Raw genomic sequence first — 15518 nt, 5'->3', positions numbered from 1 at the left:
CACATATTATATGCTGATAATATGAGGGAGCTCTGCTAGATGCTCCAGAGAGTACCAGAATAAATACAATGATTGCTAGTCTCAAGGAGGCATAGGAGTTGACATCCAAGCCAACTCCCTGGCCCAAGCTCAGGATTCTAATCATAGATAATGTCCTATTGGGAGAAGACAAAGCATGCCGTCGCTCTGCCCACCACACCCATCTGAGAAGTTTTAGGATTCTTAACATGGAAACGAGTAATATGCCTGCCTCTTGAAGTGGATGACAAAGTGTTCTGTAAAAACTCAATACTCGAGTTAAAAAATTTTAAACTCTTAAAATTCAGAATGGTACCCAGCCACTGTTGATTGCATTTTTAAGCACAACTTTAAAGCTCTTTCCTTGTGTATGGAAGGGAGATATTTCCTTGCAGCATCCTCTCTTTTGACCTTAAATATTTTTGCACACTTTCAACATCATCCATGTAGATTTAGAAAGGAAAGTAAATATCCTTGTGGTTTGTCTGACGCTGCAGGTTGAAGATGTCTCTAGAGGCTGTCCTAATGGTTGTGGCATTTTCCAATACAATTATGTAGATATCAATAGTCTAATTATTTTTTCCTGAAACAAGATAGTTAAACAAAAACATTTAGAAAAGAAACATTTTCAAAAATTCTATTTGAAAATGTTATGGTGGGGGTGGGGCTTAACTCAAACCACCAGTGTAAACTCACGATCAAGAAGTTTCAACATGATTCTGTCAAAGTGGAACTTTCTGAATGCATCCAATTTCACATGGGCTATTGCTCTCCACTGCTTTCTCTCCAGACACAATGTTTAATGACAAAATAATTCATAGGCTCTTGGAGACATAGAATTTGAAAAGGATAAAAATGCTCAACAGGGCAAGTTCTCATAGAGAATTTCTTAAATCTGATTCACCTGACTTTCTCCTAGGTCACGTCTTCCCAGTTCTGCACTGCCAATGATGCTAGTTTTGAATCTGAAGGCAGGAATGTACATTTACTTTTAAAACTTTAATCTTTTCTTTTTCATCTTATCATTTACTGAAGTCTTTTTGGAAATGTTCTGATTCAATCACCCAATAAGTAATTGATCCTTGTGTGCTTTGAGGAAGGTAGGAATAGTATAGTATCTACTGCTTGGTCCTGGGCAACCTGCTGCTGAGACCTTAACAAAGTCTTTAGGGTAGGTGGAATCTCTTGTTAAAATGTACCGATGTGTTTGGATATCTTCCTGTTTTATCATTGACTATGTCAGGATTTTGCTTTTAGGGGCTTCCTTCTGTATCACTTGAAGCATCTTCCTTTTTAGTAACTAATTAATGGTATCTAATTTTCTTTTCTCAGAAATTGTTCATATCAAGTTCTAGAATACCCGACTACTAATATCTAACATTTTCTGTCTTGGATACATTATGCATCCAAGAAGACAGAATCATGTCTTCCAAAGGTTTTCTACTATTTCATATACTTCATTAAGCTTTTTCTTATGGTTCAGATTTTAATCTCCAATAGCAGTTTTTCTGGTGTTACCACCTCTTCCCAAAACTTGCAACGATGCAGTTAAAATGAGAGAATTTGCAGAACCCTCTGAGGATCTCTACATTGGTTTGTTCCTCTCGCTTTACATGACCTTTCTTCTCTTGAACCAAGAATATCTGGGATCCACTCTCTATAGATACCTCTGGGGGAAGTTCTAAAATGTAGGTCTACACAGTTAAAAGCAGCTGTAAGCCCTGAAGAGCTTTCCTTTGAAGTCAGTTTGAAGCTTTGAAGTCAAGGCTTTGAGACACAGGAGCAGTAGAGAAGAATTAATCCAGCTCTTGGACTTTGCCAGCAGGTTTACGCCGTCTTTGCAGCTGAGTGTGAAAATCTAAATTTAAATCAGGATATATGGAAATTGAAAAAGTCATTTGGTCCACAACCCAGTGTCTCTATTTCAGAAATGTCATTTGTAGTGGACATTAAATTCTGGGGATGCTTTTGGAATTTGCAAATCTTCCCCTGTTGCTGCTTATCTTTGCCTCATTGGAAGGCCCTTGTTGGTGTCTACGATGTAATTCCCCTTTGACCCTCCAGGCCCATAACATTATAACCCTTTTTACATTATAACTCATTAGAATCTGGAAAGCATCTCTTATTCATTATATCATTTGATCTTCAACCTTACAGGATAAGATTTTTTCTCTTACAGGAGAAGAAATGAAGGTTCAAAGAGATTAATCAATCTGCTCCAACCACTCACCCAGGGCTCAGAGCTTGGCCTTTACGTCCAAGGCCATGTGATGACTATTTCCAGCACTTTTAATTCCTTCCTCCCAACTCATACATTCCTACTTGCATCTTACTCCCATTTCAATCCAGAGCCTCCACAGTGTCTCTTAAATCCACCAGTACGAATTCCAAACAAAAAAATAGGAAGAACCCAAAGCAGGGAAATTAGAGTACATTAATTTGGATATTTTTAATAAAGTTAAGTATTCTGGCTCAGTTTGCAAAGAGAGAGGCATGTTTGATTCCCAAAACAGGCAGCTAAAATTTTGCTAATTAATTAAAAGTGCATAATAGTAAATATACCTCTTTAAAAGTTACTCTTCCAATCATTTTATGCTTATCATATGATAGATTTCATAAGGCACATGGCTTTCTAAAGAAGCCAAACTATGAAAATTCCAACAGTTAAACACACTTTAGACCCTCCAGTACTTGGGTTAGAAGAACAAATTCCCTTCAAGTTTGACTCAACAGTTGAGAAAACTGAATCTGAAAGAAACACCTTGTCCAAGTACAGACAGCATGCATACGGCAGAGTTTGCACAGAGGGTGAATCTTATGATTCCCAGGTCAGTTATGGGAACTCTTGGTAGAAACCAACAGCCGGGGCATCTGTCAGTCAGATGAACCAGGGGTTTCATGAAAACCCTCAACTAGGTAATCCAGCCAGTCATGGTGACAATGGAGCACCCTTGCAAAACCTGCCAGTGTATACAACCTTTTCCCCTTCAGACTGCCCAAGAAATAAATAAGCATTATTTTTGATATTATGTTACTTGATCCTCAAACAAACCTGTGATATGGACAGAGCAGGTACTACTATCCCCGTGTTACATATGGGAAATAAGCTGGGGAAACGGCCTGCTCGAGGCCATGTTGTTGGCACCAGTAGGCTCTAAAAGGAGCACCAAGTGCTTTCTGTAGTTTGGTGATGCCTCTGGAAGCAGGAACGTGAAGGACATGGCTAGTGCGTCTCGGACGCCTGCAGGAGTGTGGCTGCATTCCTGTCTGTGGCACGTGTGCTTCCCAGAAACAATCTGGCTTGGCTCCTAGAACCCTTGCCCCATTGACCTGCTGTCTTCTGTGACCTACAGAACAGTGACCTCTGACCACTCAATCCCCAGACTAACGTTGTGTGTGCTGTATGCCTTTGGGTATGATGCTTACTAATTCCACAGAGCTCTGCTGGCAAACCAGTACCATCCATTCTGCTGACTTTTGCCTGTCCTTTTGCTAGGCCAGCCTGTCTTCAGGAAAGTTCACGCTAGAGAACATCCACTCCCCTCTACTATAATCACCATCGCAGGTACTCGTTTCCTCACGGGCCTTGAAAACCACAGTTAACAGCCTTCAAGTGTTCTTTGGGTCTTTAGATATTCAGTTTAGTTCAGTTCAGTTCTGTTGCTCAGTCGTGTCTGACTCTTTGCGACCCCATGAATCGCAGCACGCCAGGCCTCCCTGTCCATCACCAACTCCTAGAGTTCACTCAAACCCACGTCCATCGAGCCAGTGATGCCATCCAGCCAGCTCATCCTCTGTCTCCTCCTGCCCCCAATCGCTCCCAGCATCAGGGTCTTTTCCAATGAGTCAACTCTTTGTATGAGGTGGCCAAAGTACTGGAGTTTCAGCTTCAGCATCAGTCCAAGTGACACAATTCAGCCCCTGTTCCCACGGAAACATTGCTATACAATGCCATGGCTTCTCTGTAGTGGGAGGGGTGTCCTGGGTCAGCCACAAGATACCACCACAACAGCCCAGGGTGGGAAGCATGGTGGAAGGGGCAGCGTGGACCTATAAAGGGGACTCTGTGCAGAGGCCTCCCAAGTTTCAGTATATTCCAGATTTCTTGCAAATCTCGCTTCTCAGGCATGGGTCTTTTATTCCAAGTATTACGAAGTATGTTTAAAAGCAAGCTGACTCTCTTCTCAGAATCTGCCTTTCCTGCCTCCAGGCAACGTGATGTTAGCCAAACACAAACAGACGACAGGGCATCTGTGGGGCTTCTCCAGAGTGGAACGTTGACAGGGTGACTAAACGATGACAGAACTGTCCCGTGTCGACAGGAGGATTAGAGCCCAGTTTGAGCTCCTTCTCCCTTGTCACTGAGTCTCTGGATGAGGACACGGATACCCACTCCTCAGTTGTCAGCATCACCCATCACTGGACACGGCAACAGAAGCACGCCTCAGTAGGACTTCCCTTGTTTCTCGCATCCCACACACCCACTTAATCATCATGCAGCTCTGACTGCAGAGTTGTTCCAGAATATTCCTCATGGAAATAAATTATGGGCCTCTTTAGGTTCTAATCAGAGAGGCCAGCAAGTTGCTGCAAACTGCCAGGAGATATCTGCTCTCAGATTTCTCCCCTACAGATGATTTTATCCCAGGATTATTTTCTGTCTTGTCAATACTGATTTGAACCATGGCTCTTCATTACGCATTTGATCTTTAAGTTGTGTTGTTTTTTAAGATCATGATATTACATAATTTATTATCAACTTCTCAGTAAAATAAAGTGAGTTTAAAAATAGGTACAGGTATATGTATATATGGGGCTTCCCATATATATATATTCCCATATATACTAGCTGGCGCTAGTGGTAAAAATCTGCCTCCTAATGCAGGAGACATAAGACACATGGGTTCGATCCCTGGGTTGGGAAGATCTCCTGGAGGAGGGCATGGCAACCAAGTATTCTTGCCTGGAGAATCCCCATGGATAGAAGGGCCTGGTGGGCTATAGTCCATAGGGTCACACAGAGTCGGACATAACTGAAGCCACTTAGACACAAGCATGCAAGCTTATGTAGATATACAGATAGAGAGAGGGAGAGAATTAAATAGAGAATTTCTTCTATCTGAGAAGCCAAACAAAAAGCACAACATGTGCATAAAGAAGGAAATGAAACTGACTTGACCATATTAAAATGAACTGCATTTGATCCAACACTCAAAGTGAAAAGAAACATAATAGTTCATCAAAAAATGTGCTGTTAAACTATTTCCCTATTCAATAAAAGCTATCTAAAGAGAGGACACTTAAAAAAATTTCTTAGCTCTCCTCTTTGCCAGTTTCAAAAATCTGGATAATGAATGCTAACTTATTTGTATCACTAGAGTAGTAGGGCTAACTCAGTCATGTCTGACTCTTTGCAACCCCATGGACTATAGCCGGCCAGGCTCCTCTGTCCATGGGATTTTCCAGTCAAGAATACTAGAGTGGGTTGCCATTCTCTTCTCCAGGGGATCTTCCCAATCCAGGAATTGAACCAAGGTCTCCTGTATTGCAGGTGGATTCTTTCCCAGCTGAGCTACCAGGCAAGCCCATCTGTATCATTATAGAGCAATAAAAGGATTTATCCAGCTACTATCTGTTACATATAAATATCTCCTAAATGTTCATGACATTTATTAAGTGAAAATAGCCTTGACCATACTGTGCCACTAAACCTTTGTGCTTTGACTTCTCTCTGCCTGGAATACCACTCCCTCCTCTATTATAATACCTCCTAGCCAGCCTGCCCACCACCTTCACCTGGTGAGCTTCTATTTATGCTTCCGGGCAAATTTCAAGTATCTCCTCTCTCTTGAAGCTTTCCCTGATTCCCTGGGGCAGAGGGAAGCTGCTCCCTCACCCTGAATCTGCAGTCCTTAGCTTGTTGTAGTAGAAGTTACCCTGCCTATATGCCTCACTTCCCACTGGACCATGAGTTCCTAGAAAAGGGAATGGGGTTGGAAGGCCTCAGTGTGCTGACATATGGTAAGAGTGTGATGACGTGTGTGAAATGATTGAATAGTCTTTCTATGCGTAGAGCAAATAGACTTTTCTAACAGTGAGTTGGACAGTCACATGACAAATACTTAGTAGGCACCTACAGTTTATAGTACTATATCATAATAGGCTTGGGGGGGGGGGGTGTGAGGGCAATTCAGAGAGCAATGAGACATATTGTTCTGTCTTGTTAAGTTTTTATGCAGGATATTTGTATGTAAATGTGGTTTTTGGAGAAGGAAATGGCAACCCACCCCAGTATTCTTGCCTGGAAAATCCCATGTACAGAGGATCTTGGCAGGCTACAGTCCGTGTGGTCACAAAAGAGTCAAAGACTACTTACTGACCAAACAGCAACAACAAAAGGTGGTTTAAATACAAAATGTAGTATATTAGAAGTGTCCATGTTTAATATATACACACACCAAATACTAAGAACTGACATAGTGGTCATTCCTAAGCAAGTCAGTTGAAGGATATTTCATGCAATAAGAGGTAAAGTTTTGAAAAATAAATAGGATTCAGCTAGGTGAAAATGGGGAAGGTTTTCTAGATGGGTAGACAGCAGGATAAAGTGTGGCATTAAATTCAAGTCTGGAAAAAGAGTGTAGAAGGAAGCAATAGGAGCAAGATGCCCTGCTTTTCTTTAGTTTGAAATCTGTTCGGATATTCCTAAATTTTGGTCATTCTCATACCTCTTCTCCATTATTTCGTTTGGCTTCATACCAACTGTACAGTTATGTACTTCATGCAATGTTTTGGCTCATGTTTTTACTTCACTAAATTTGTTTAAAAACAAAACAACAAAACCAAGTCACTAACACTAATGGAAAGCTAGTATTTGTCATAAATACAAAATAAGGTTAAAATTTTTAGGATGAAAATAGTTAACTTCTAGATCTATGCAGTCCAGTGCTCTATGCCTGAGAAATGTTTTCTCTTTCCTAAAGGATAGAAACCCTAATGTCAGGAACTAGTTACAGATGTAATAGCCCCCAAATAAGCATGTCTTCATCATCAGAAGGACTCAAGGATGATTAAAAAGGGAATAACCTTTTTTGCTCACTACATGATTTGATTTCGTTTACTACCATGTCCGTATAGTTAATGTCATGTTCCAAATCATTTCATTTTGTGAAATGCAGTTTAAAGTAATGCCACTGTATTGTATCACCTTTCTTTTGTAATTTCTCTATATTTTTCTACCTAAATCAACTTGAATCCCATTAAAAACAACTTCCCATTTGTAAATAAACTATGAAAAGTGAACATAGTGAATATTCTTCCCCTAATGTCTTGTAATTCAAATTAAAATCCAAGTGGCACTTTCACTTTCCTATAAAATGCTAGCAATGCCTCTAGCCCATCTGCTCCGTAGCAACTGGCCTAGGAACTAGTTTTCTGCATCATTTGCTGGCACATCAGATGGACCCACCATGGCAGGGTCCCTCAGCAGACGGAAGCCATGTGTCTTTGGAGGGGAAGGGAGTGGTGAACTCCTGCAATAGCTGATGCCTAAATGCAAAAGGCAAGGAGTCTGGCTACAAGTCCTTCCCACCCTGATCACTCCCCAGTCCACAGATTCCTATTGCAGGCAGTTTGCCTAGAGGATTCTAGAAATGAGGGCATCAGGGCTGCAGTCTTTCTGTACCACCAATTCTAGATCCTTTTCAATGAGGTCCATTCCGCTCAACTGTGAGGGGAAGTGGCCTGTCTTGTTCCACATCCTGAGCCTGAAGGACAGGGGGCTGAGTGATTATAGGACGAGTGTTTGTCCTTCACGTGTGCATGGCCTTTTCAGTCTGGGATTTATCCTAATGACCTTCACACAGAGAGGAACCAACTGTGAGCTTCCCCTCATTAATGGACTCTCAAGTCCATTAACATTTTCTTAGTACCCATGAGTTTCTCCTGGAGTGTAAATTACTTGGTAGTTCTGGAAATAATCATGCCCCCAGGGTGAGTAGTAGTAACTCCCTGAAGGCCTCACGCTCCCTCTTCCTTGTTTCCTTTAAGATTAATGTGATCAAGGTCCTCCCAACCCATCAGCTTTGCACCACAGAGAGACAGACCTGGAGTACAGGATCTTACTAAAATGCGAATGCATGGATGCTTAGCTTCTTAACTTGTAGTAGCAAATAAGAGGCTAAGATAAGAATATCCCATCTATCATCTCTTTGCCCCTGGGGCATTTTCTGTTGCCTCTTGAAAGTAGAGAGGAGGAGACCGGATTCTTTCACCTGGCAGCTTTAATTGTGTTTCCTCTTCGTCATGTGCTAAAAGGATGTGTACGAACGGCCAGGTGACCCGGCACCCTAGGGAACACCTAGGTGATTCCCTCATCATAGATGCCATATGGCAGAGTTTTGCCAGGAATATGATCCTGTCGGTTGCTTTTCCTGATCTGCTCTTTGGCTGGTGGTTAGTTTGTGGGATGTTATGATCACTTGCTGTCACGGTGATCACGGCCCCACATGACAGGCATCTGTCCAGTTCTCCCCTCCCTGCGACATCACCCCAGGGACTTCAGTAGGTCATCAGGACTTCTTTCCTTCTTGGTGTCCTTGTTTCAGGATCCAGGGATTTCCAAATAAAATGGAGTCCATCCTCAATCTCTTGCCCTTCCCTTTCACAGATGAATATGATGACAAGCAGCCACTGACCAGCAAAGAGGAGGAAGAGAGGCGCATTGCGGAAATGGGGCGCCCCATTCTGGGAGAGCACACCAGACTGGAGGTGATCATTGAAGAATCCTACGAGTTCAAGGTATGCTTATCAGCACTGCCCAGCAGGAAGGCAGGGCCCATCTCTGGACCCAGACAGTTCATAGTGTTGGTGTGTGCTGTATGATCCATCCAGAGAGAGGAACTGGCTCACTGACGGAGAGACCATCAAAGCAGAAGTGGAATTCGAGAGTTGGTAGGGAACCAGCAGATCCTGTAAACTAAACAGCATCAGAACCAGGGTCTGGGGTTCTGGTTCAGAGTCCGATCACTAACAGGATCCAAGGTGCCCTAAAGGGAGGCTTTTTCCAAGAGGACAGCAAGGAGAGGCAAAGATGGGTTCTAAGAGATGTGTGGAAGAAACCATGCTTTGTTTGAAAGAGCTAGTCAATCTAGTAGAAGCAAAGCCTTGGCACTACTAAAAACGAGGCTTTTGTTTGGAGGGAGGTTGGTAAGCTCTCCCCACGGAACATGCGATCGATAAGCTCTCGTGTATACGTAGTCATCTTCTCAAGATCCGAGGACACTTGAGTATAATCTGCAAGCTGAAGGTAGAGTGCCTGTAACCAGAGAGTTTGTCATCAGACAAAAAATTAGATTTCCAGTTCTCTAGATGAGAAAAGTCATATTTCAGAAGTTAAGCAAATGGACCTTAGGGTGAGCTTAGGACTTAGAGGTGAAACTTTCCATCTGTTCTTAGCTGCTTACTGAGCCCTCATCCCACTCCCACCCCATCTCACTCACATGGTCCTCCCTCCTAGAAGCCCCCCAGTAGAGGTGCACCTGCGTTCTTCAGTGGGATGTGAAAAGGTTTCCAGAACTACACGCCAGAGCTCAGCAGCATTTTCCCTACTTATTTTTGAAAAGCAGATCCTGCTTCTGTTTGGAAGACCAGAATGAAGAATCCAAAAGGGAGAATCAGGCCACCAGCCTAGAAACCAGAGCCCTCTGCATTGTATCTGGAGTTTTCATGGTTGTGACTTCTTTGCCTTTTGCTGGGCCTGTTCATTATTTTTTTTTAATTTAGTTCACAAAGGAAGGTGCCTGATAGGAGATAGGTGGAAAGAAAAATTTCTTTGCAAATTAAAGTGGCATTTAAAAGATAAAAATGCAATTAAACTTTCCCCTTCAGGCCACCATGGATGTGTTAACTCATCCTTCCAGCCATTCCCACAGAATGAAAGAGCAGGATAGACACTGGGACCAGTGCGTTCTAGGCAGACCCCGACCATCAGAACCCACCCGGTGTTTGATTTGGAACCTGGCCAGCTGCACACACATGACCGACTGTGCACGTGTTCCCTGAGATTCCTGAGGCGCAGACATCTCAGCCTGTCCATGTTTGTGGACCTGGGAATTATTTTGTGCCCTCTCTCTTCTGGAACAACCCTGAGCTTTCCCCTTCCATGCACCCGTGACCAGGAAGAACAATCACAGTCACTTCCTGTAGGAAGAATTGGATTGGGTATGGCAGAGCACAGTCTTCTAGGCAGCAAAACTTTCTTGGGTTCAAAGCTCTTTCTGGTAACCACACCAATGATCCAAGCATTTGAAAGTCACCCAACACTCTCTCCGTAAGTCTAGTTGTTTGCGATACTTATCTTTCTAGAATAGCTTCCAAAGGATATGTCCTCTAGAGTTCATCAGTGTGTTTAATATTAACATTGAAGGGCACATTGGGTTATGTTTCTGAAGTGCCTTCAAGGATTAATGTTGATATAATTTTATTCTCTTAAGAATTTTTTTCTAGACCATAGCCGTTTTAAAGAACTTGTTCAGAGCCCTCAGAACTGCATTAAAGACCCAAATCTGGGGTCACATCTAACAATGTTCAAGTCTGCTTTGCCCACTGGGTTCTTATTTGCTGTCTTCTGACGTAGTACTGGATTTTTCTAACACCCGTGACTGAGGGTGAGGTTAAAACAATTGCTCACAGTCTAGCGCAGTGAAGAGCTAACAATGGACGTTTAGGAAATCTCCAAGCCAGTGTCGATGGGAATGCTCAAGTATAAAATTTCAAATTCACCTTATTCTTTCGTCTACTCCTATAGGTCAAGAGAGGACATGTATGTAAATTAAGTCCTGGGAAGAACCCAGGCTATCTCATAGTCCCTTAGGGTTAACATGAACTAAAGTTTATGATCTACCTGAGGTTTTGCATATATACATTTTAAGTTTAGTTTATGTTATAACTTAGCTCTTTAGAGACATGTCTGAGGCAATATTGTTTGAGGTATTTAACTGTTAGAGAAGATTCTCTTCTCAGTTATTCATCCCCCAGGTGATGGGATTCTCAGCCTTGGCTTTAGAATAAAGAGGGTTCCTTTGGAGAGGCCTGCCCCAAGTTTCCATCATATTTAGGAAAAGTCATGGTCATTTCTTGTTACATTCTGCAGAGAACTTTGAATCGGCATCAACCATGACACTTGGAGGACTTAACATTGGCTGAGTCGAGAGAAAAGTCAGAGGCTTGCCATGTGCTTCTAGTTAGGGCAGTCCTGATGATGGCAGCATTATCAGGGCACTGACACGTGCAGACACAAAGCTGGAGGCCGGAAGGCCACCTCCCTGCGGAGAAACAACCTGGCGAGGCTTGATGTGAAAGGACAGAGCGGGCCCCTTGGAGATGGGCCCTTTCAGGTTTATTATCCTCGGAAGATTTCGCTTCAGTTCCAATGACAGTTGTACCTGACATTCTGATGTGGCTTTGGCCTTCCAGATGGACCCTTCAGATCACATTTTCCTTCCTCCTGATTAGCTGATAACATGCTCTCTTTCTCTCTCAAACCTTAGTCAATTCAGGGACACTGCCTTACACATGTACAGGTTTTGACCTAAGACCAATGATATGTGTTTTCTGCCTCTTTGCAATGAGTGGGAATTCGAGGAAGCTCTGACAGTAAGTGTGGGCGTGTGGTAGACTAGTCGGGTGGTAGTCTCTCTGGGAAGAACGGCCTCAAGTCCCAGAAGTGACCCTTCTCCTTGCAGTTGCTGTGGTTTGTGGTAGCGCTTTGGGTGCATCTGCTTCCTTAGTTTTCTTGTGAATGCTTGGCTGCTCCTGTTGTTCCATGAACTGACATTTATGTGGAAAGTTAGGAGTGCTAATTGTACAGAACCAAGCTTAAAACAAAAGTCTTTAAAAAAAAAAAAAGAAGAAGAAGTGACTCAGTATTAGTAGAGCGGTGGAAAATTTAGTGCAAGGTCATTGCAGTGTATCATAAACCACGGGCCCCAACCTCCAGGACCTAATGCCTGATGCTCTGAGCTGGAGCTGATATAATAAAAATAGAAATAAATGCATGATAAATGTAATGTGCTTGAATCATCCCCAAACCATTCCCACCCCAGTCTATGGGAAAAAATTGTCTTCCACGAAACTGGTGCCAAAAAGGTTAGGGACTACTGCCCTAAACCATACAAATTGACTTTTTCTTGGTTTTTGTCATTTGCAACAGGAGTCAGGTGAGATGAATTCTCTAATGGCCACTAGTCTTACAAAACCAGTAGCCAAAGAAAAATCCATTTATTGATCATCATACAGCAGCAGTCTTGAGACTCTGCTGTTTGGCTGCATTTCATTGATCAACAAAAATATAGTAAGAATAGGTTTTAATTTTGTAATTTCTCTGCCACTTCTGGATGTTCACTGATAGATAATGCTGAGCAGGGCATAGATAAATTCAGTTGCAGACAGCACACTCTAGATGAGGCCAAGAGAGAAGCAAGTTCATGAAGCATCCAAAAGGAAAGGATGGGCTTTGTAACATCCTCTATTCTAACCACTGAGGCCATTCTTCCTTGGCCATTAGGCATTGAAGGAGGCTTGTATTTGCTACAAAGAAGTTTCCATTTCAGGATGTTTCCAAGTCAGGACTGTGCTTGTTTGCATAAACGTAACAGTGTTTGATGTCAATACTGTTGTTCTGAGCCTAACATCTGCTACCCTTTATATAAATCTGGGATTTCAAAATCAACAAGGTCTGAGATTTCCGGAGGCCTTAACCAACCCAGCCGTTATTATCTGATTCTTTTCAACCTTTCTAGAGTACCGTGGACAAACTGATTAAGAAGACAAATCTAGCCCTCGTGGTTGGGACGAATAGCTGGAGAGAGCAGTTCATCGAGGCGATCACTGTCAGTGCTGGTGAGTGCCTTTCTATGAATATTATGAATGATAATGTCATTCATTACAAGCTTACTTTTCCTGCCATAAACACTTGGTCTATGTCAAAGCACCAAAGATTCTCTGTGATGAAATTAAAAGAAAAATAAATGTATTTGTAGCATATATGCACATTTTGGGGACAAATTTAGACTTTATAGATGAAGTAAAAGTCTTCAAACAGAACTTCCTTCTCTGTCTACTTTGCGTCTTTCTCTCTGGAAATAGACAAGATAAATTTAAAGCCTTCCCATCTCAAACTCATGGATAGCCAATCACAGGGCTTTGTCTGGAAAATTTCCTGCGAGCAGGAGAAGTGGCCAAGTGTAGATCTGAAAGGAAGCAGCAATATCATTGGTGGGGCAGGGTGACATGAAGACCCTTCACCACCACCATCTGCCTCATTTTAAACTCTCTTCAACAGCATTAAGTGTTTGCAGTGGCTCTGGACATAAAAATAGAATCACATTCTGTTTCTTCCTGTACATGCAAAGTGAAGAGTTTTATTTAGGAAAATCCTGCAAAATGAAGTGTGCTGCAAACACAAGGAGCCAGACACCTGAGGAAATGAAATCCAGAAAGATGTATCTGTTTCACGCATTGCCAAGCCTTGTCCATTCTCTGTGTGATTGAATAAAGGTGGAGGAAAGCCCCTTTCAGAGATTCAGGAAAGCGCCACCATCATGGTTTTCAATTCTGCTGCTGCATTTCCACTGGTTCTTTCTCTTTAAAGATCCCTGCAGGCTCATCCTCTACTGTTGCAGTGAATGAACAAAACTAGAATTTTCTAGGTAGTGATTCCCAGACTGTAAAATATGGGAACAGCGTCACTAGAGGTTGGGTCATGACTTCTAACACAACCCCCTCTTTCCAATCTGCCAGAGAATAATTTGACAGATCTCCCAAATACTGTGAAACAGAGGGTGGTAAAGGAATGTTTGTGCCTCTTTATTAGTAGTACTGTTTATAATCACACTTTGGTTTCTTGCAGTGGAGTCCACAGTGGAAATTTATGAAGAGTAAATGATGAGTAATTGCTTAGGGGGAGTAAATCTGAAATTTACACATAAATTCTAGTGGAGGTGAGGGACTCCCTGTGTTATTCTTTTCAGACTGCTGTCACAAAATGCCAGAGACGGGGTGCACTTGTAAACTACAGAAACTTACTTCTGGCAGTTCTAGAGGCTGGAAGTCCAGTGTGAGGGCCTGGTAGATTTGGTGCCTGGTGAGAGCCTGCATCCTGGTTCCTGGACAGCTGATTTCTCACTCTGTCCTCACATAGAAGAGATGAGGGAGTGCTTCAGGGTCTCTCTTTTTTAAAAAATTTACTGCAGTATAGTTGATTTGCAATGTTGTATTAGTCTTAGATATATGGCAAAATGATTCAATTATACACATACCTATATTCATTCTCTTTCAGATTATTTTCTCATACAGGTTATCAGAATTTTGAATAGAGTTCTCTGTGCTATGCAGTAGGTTGGTTATCTTGTTGCTTATCTTATATATAATAGTATATGTATATTCATCTCAAGTTCCAAGGGCATTAGTCCTGTTGATGAGGACTTTAACCTGATGATTTTATCATTTTCCAAAGGCCGCACTTCCATATACCATCATATCAGGAATTAGGTTTCAACATGTGAATTTGGGAGGGACATAAACATTCAGTCTCTAGAAGTCCCTCATTATGGCTTGTATTTTTTTCTGTAAATCTAAGATTACTATCTGAGGCGTGGGAGTTATACTCCTTCTCAGAGAGAATACAAACTAGAAGGACAAAGATAACTTGTCTAAGACACTGTTGACAAGGCCAGTGGTAGAAGATATTTTAAAATAACCAAATTATTTTATGGGCTTTGACATATCAGAATTGAAACATTAAAAGCAGCATAAGCCTTAATGGATCATTTCTAATAGTTTCCACATTTCCTTTGGCCGCAGATGTATGAGCATTTAAATGATGATCATGACCTGGCCTCATTCATTCATTCATTCATTCATTTTTCTATATGTCAATCATCGTTCTTGGTGCAAAGGATATGACAGTGAATAAAACAGACACAGCAAAAGAGACACTGATGTATAGAACAGTCTTATGGACTCTGTGAGAGAGGGAGAGGGTGGGAAGATTTGGGAGAATGGCATTGAAACATGTAAAATATCATGTATGAAACGAGTTGCCAGTCCAGGTTTGATGCATGATACTGGATGCTTGGGGCTGGTGCACTGGGACGACCCAGAGGGATGGAATGGGGAGGGAGGAGGGAGGAGGGTTCAGGATGGGGAACACATATATACCTGTGGCGGATTCATTTTGATATTTGGCAAAACTAATACAATTATGTAAAGTTTAAAAATAAAATAAAATTAAAAAAAAAAAAAACACAGACAAATATTCCTGTCTGCATGAAGCTTACCTTCTAATGCAGAAGATAGCAGATAAGTAAAATAAGCAAGAAGTCAAAATGTACGTACAATGATGAGCTTATCATCAGAACAACAAAGCTGTGGAGGGGGATAAGAAGCTTGCCTAAGGGGCTGCATTTTCAGTGGCCAAGAAGACACAGTCCATAGACTTG

General features: G+C 42.0%; 1 protein-coding gene across 15 annotated transcripts in view; it reads left to right on the top strand.

Annotated features, from left to right (window-relative positions):
• The window catches only part of SLC8A1 (solute carrier family 8 member A1), a 463546-nt gene that overhangs the window by 376614 nt on the left and 71414 nt on the right, over positions 1-15518 (top strand). For 13 of the 15 annotated variants that reach the window (XM_055539881.1, XM_055539882.1, XM_055539884.1 and 10 more), the window contains 2 exons: positions 8687-8817; positions 12819-12918. In XM_055539881.1, the coding sequence (XP_055395856.1) occupies positions 8687-8817; positions 12819-12918 (231 nt within the window). Of the gene's footprint in view, positions 1-8271; positions 8581-8686; positions 8818-12818; positions 12919-13360; positions 13585-15518 lie in introns of those variants that run through there. The other 2 variants (XM_055539888.1, XM_055539889.1) reach the window with 2 other exon arrangements.

This window comes from Bubalus kerabau, chromosome 11 (genome assembly GCF_029407905.1).
Source record: "Bubalus kerabau isolate K-KA32 ecotype Philippines breed swamp buffalo chromosome 11, PCC_UOA_SB_1v2, whole genome shotgun sequence".
Taxonomy (NCBI): domain Eukaryota; kingdom Metazoa; phylum Chordata; class Mammalia; order Artiodactyla; family Bovidae; genus Bubalus; species Bubalus kerabau.
Note: the sequence above shows the minus strand (reverse complement) of the source record. Positions and strands in the feature narration are given on the sequence as shown.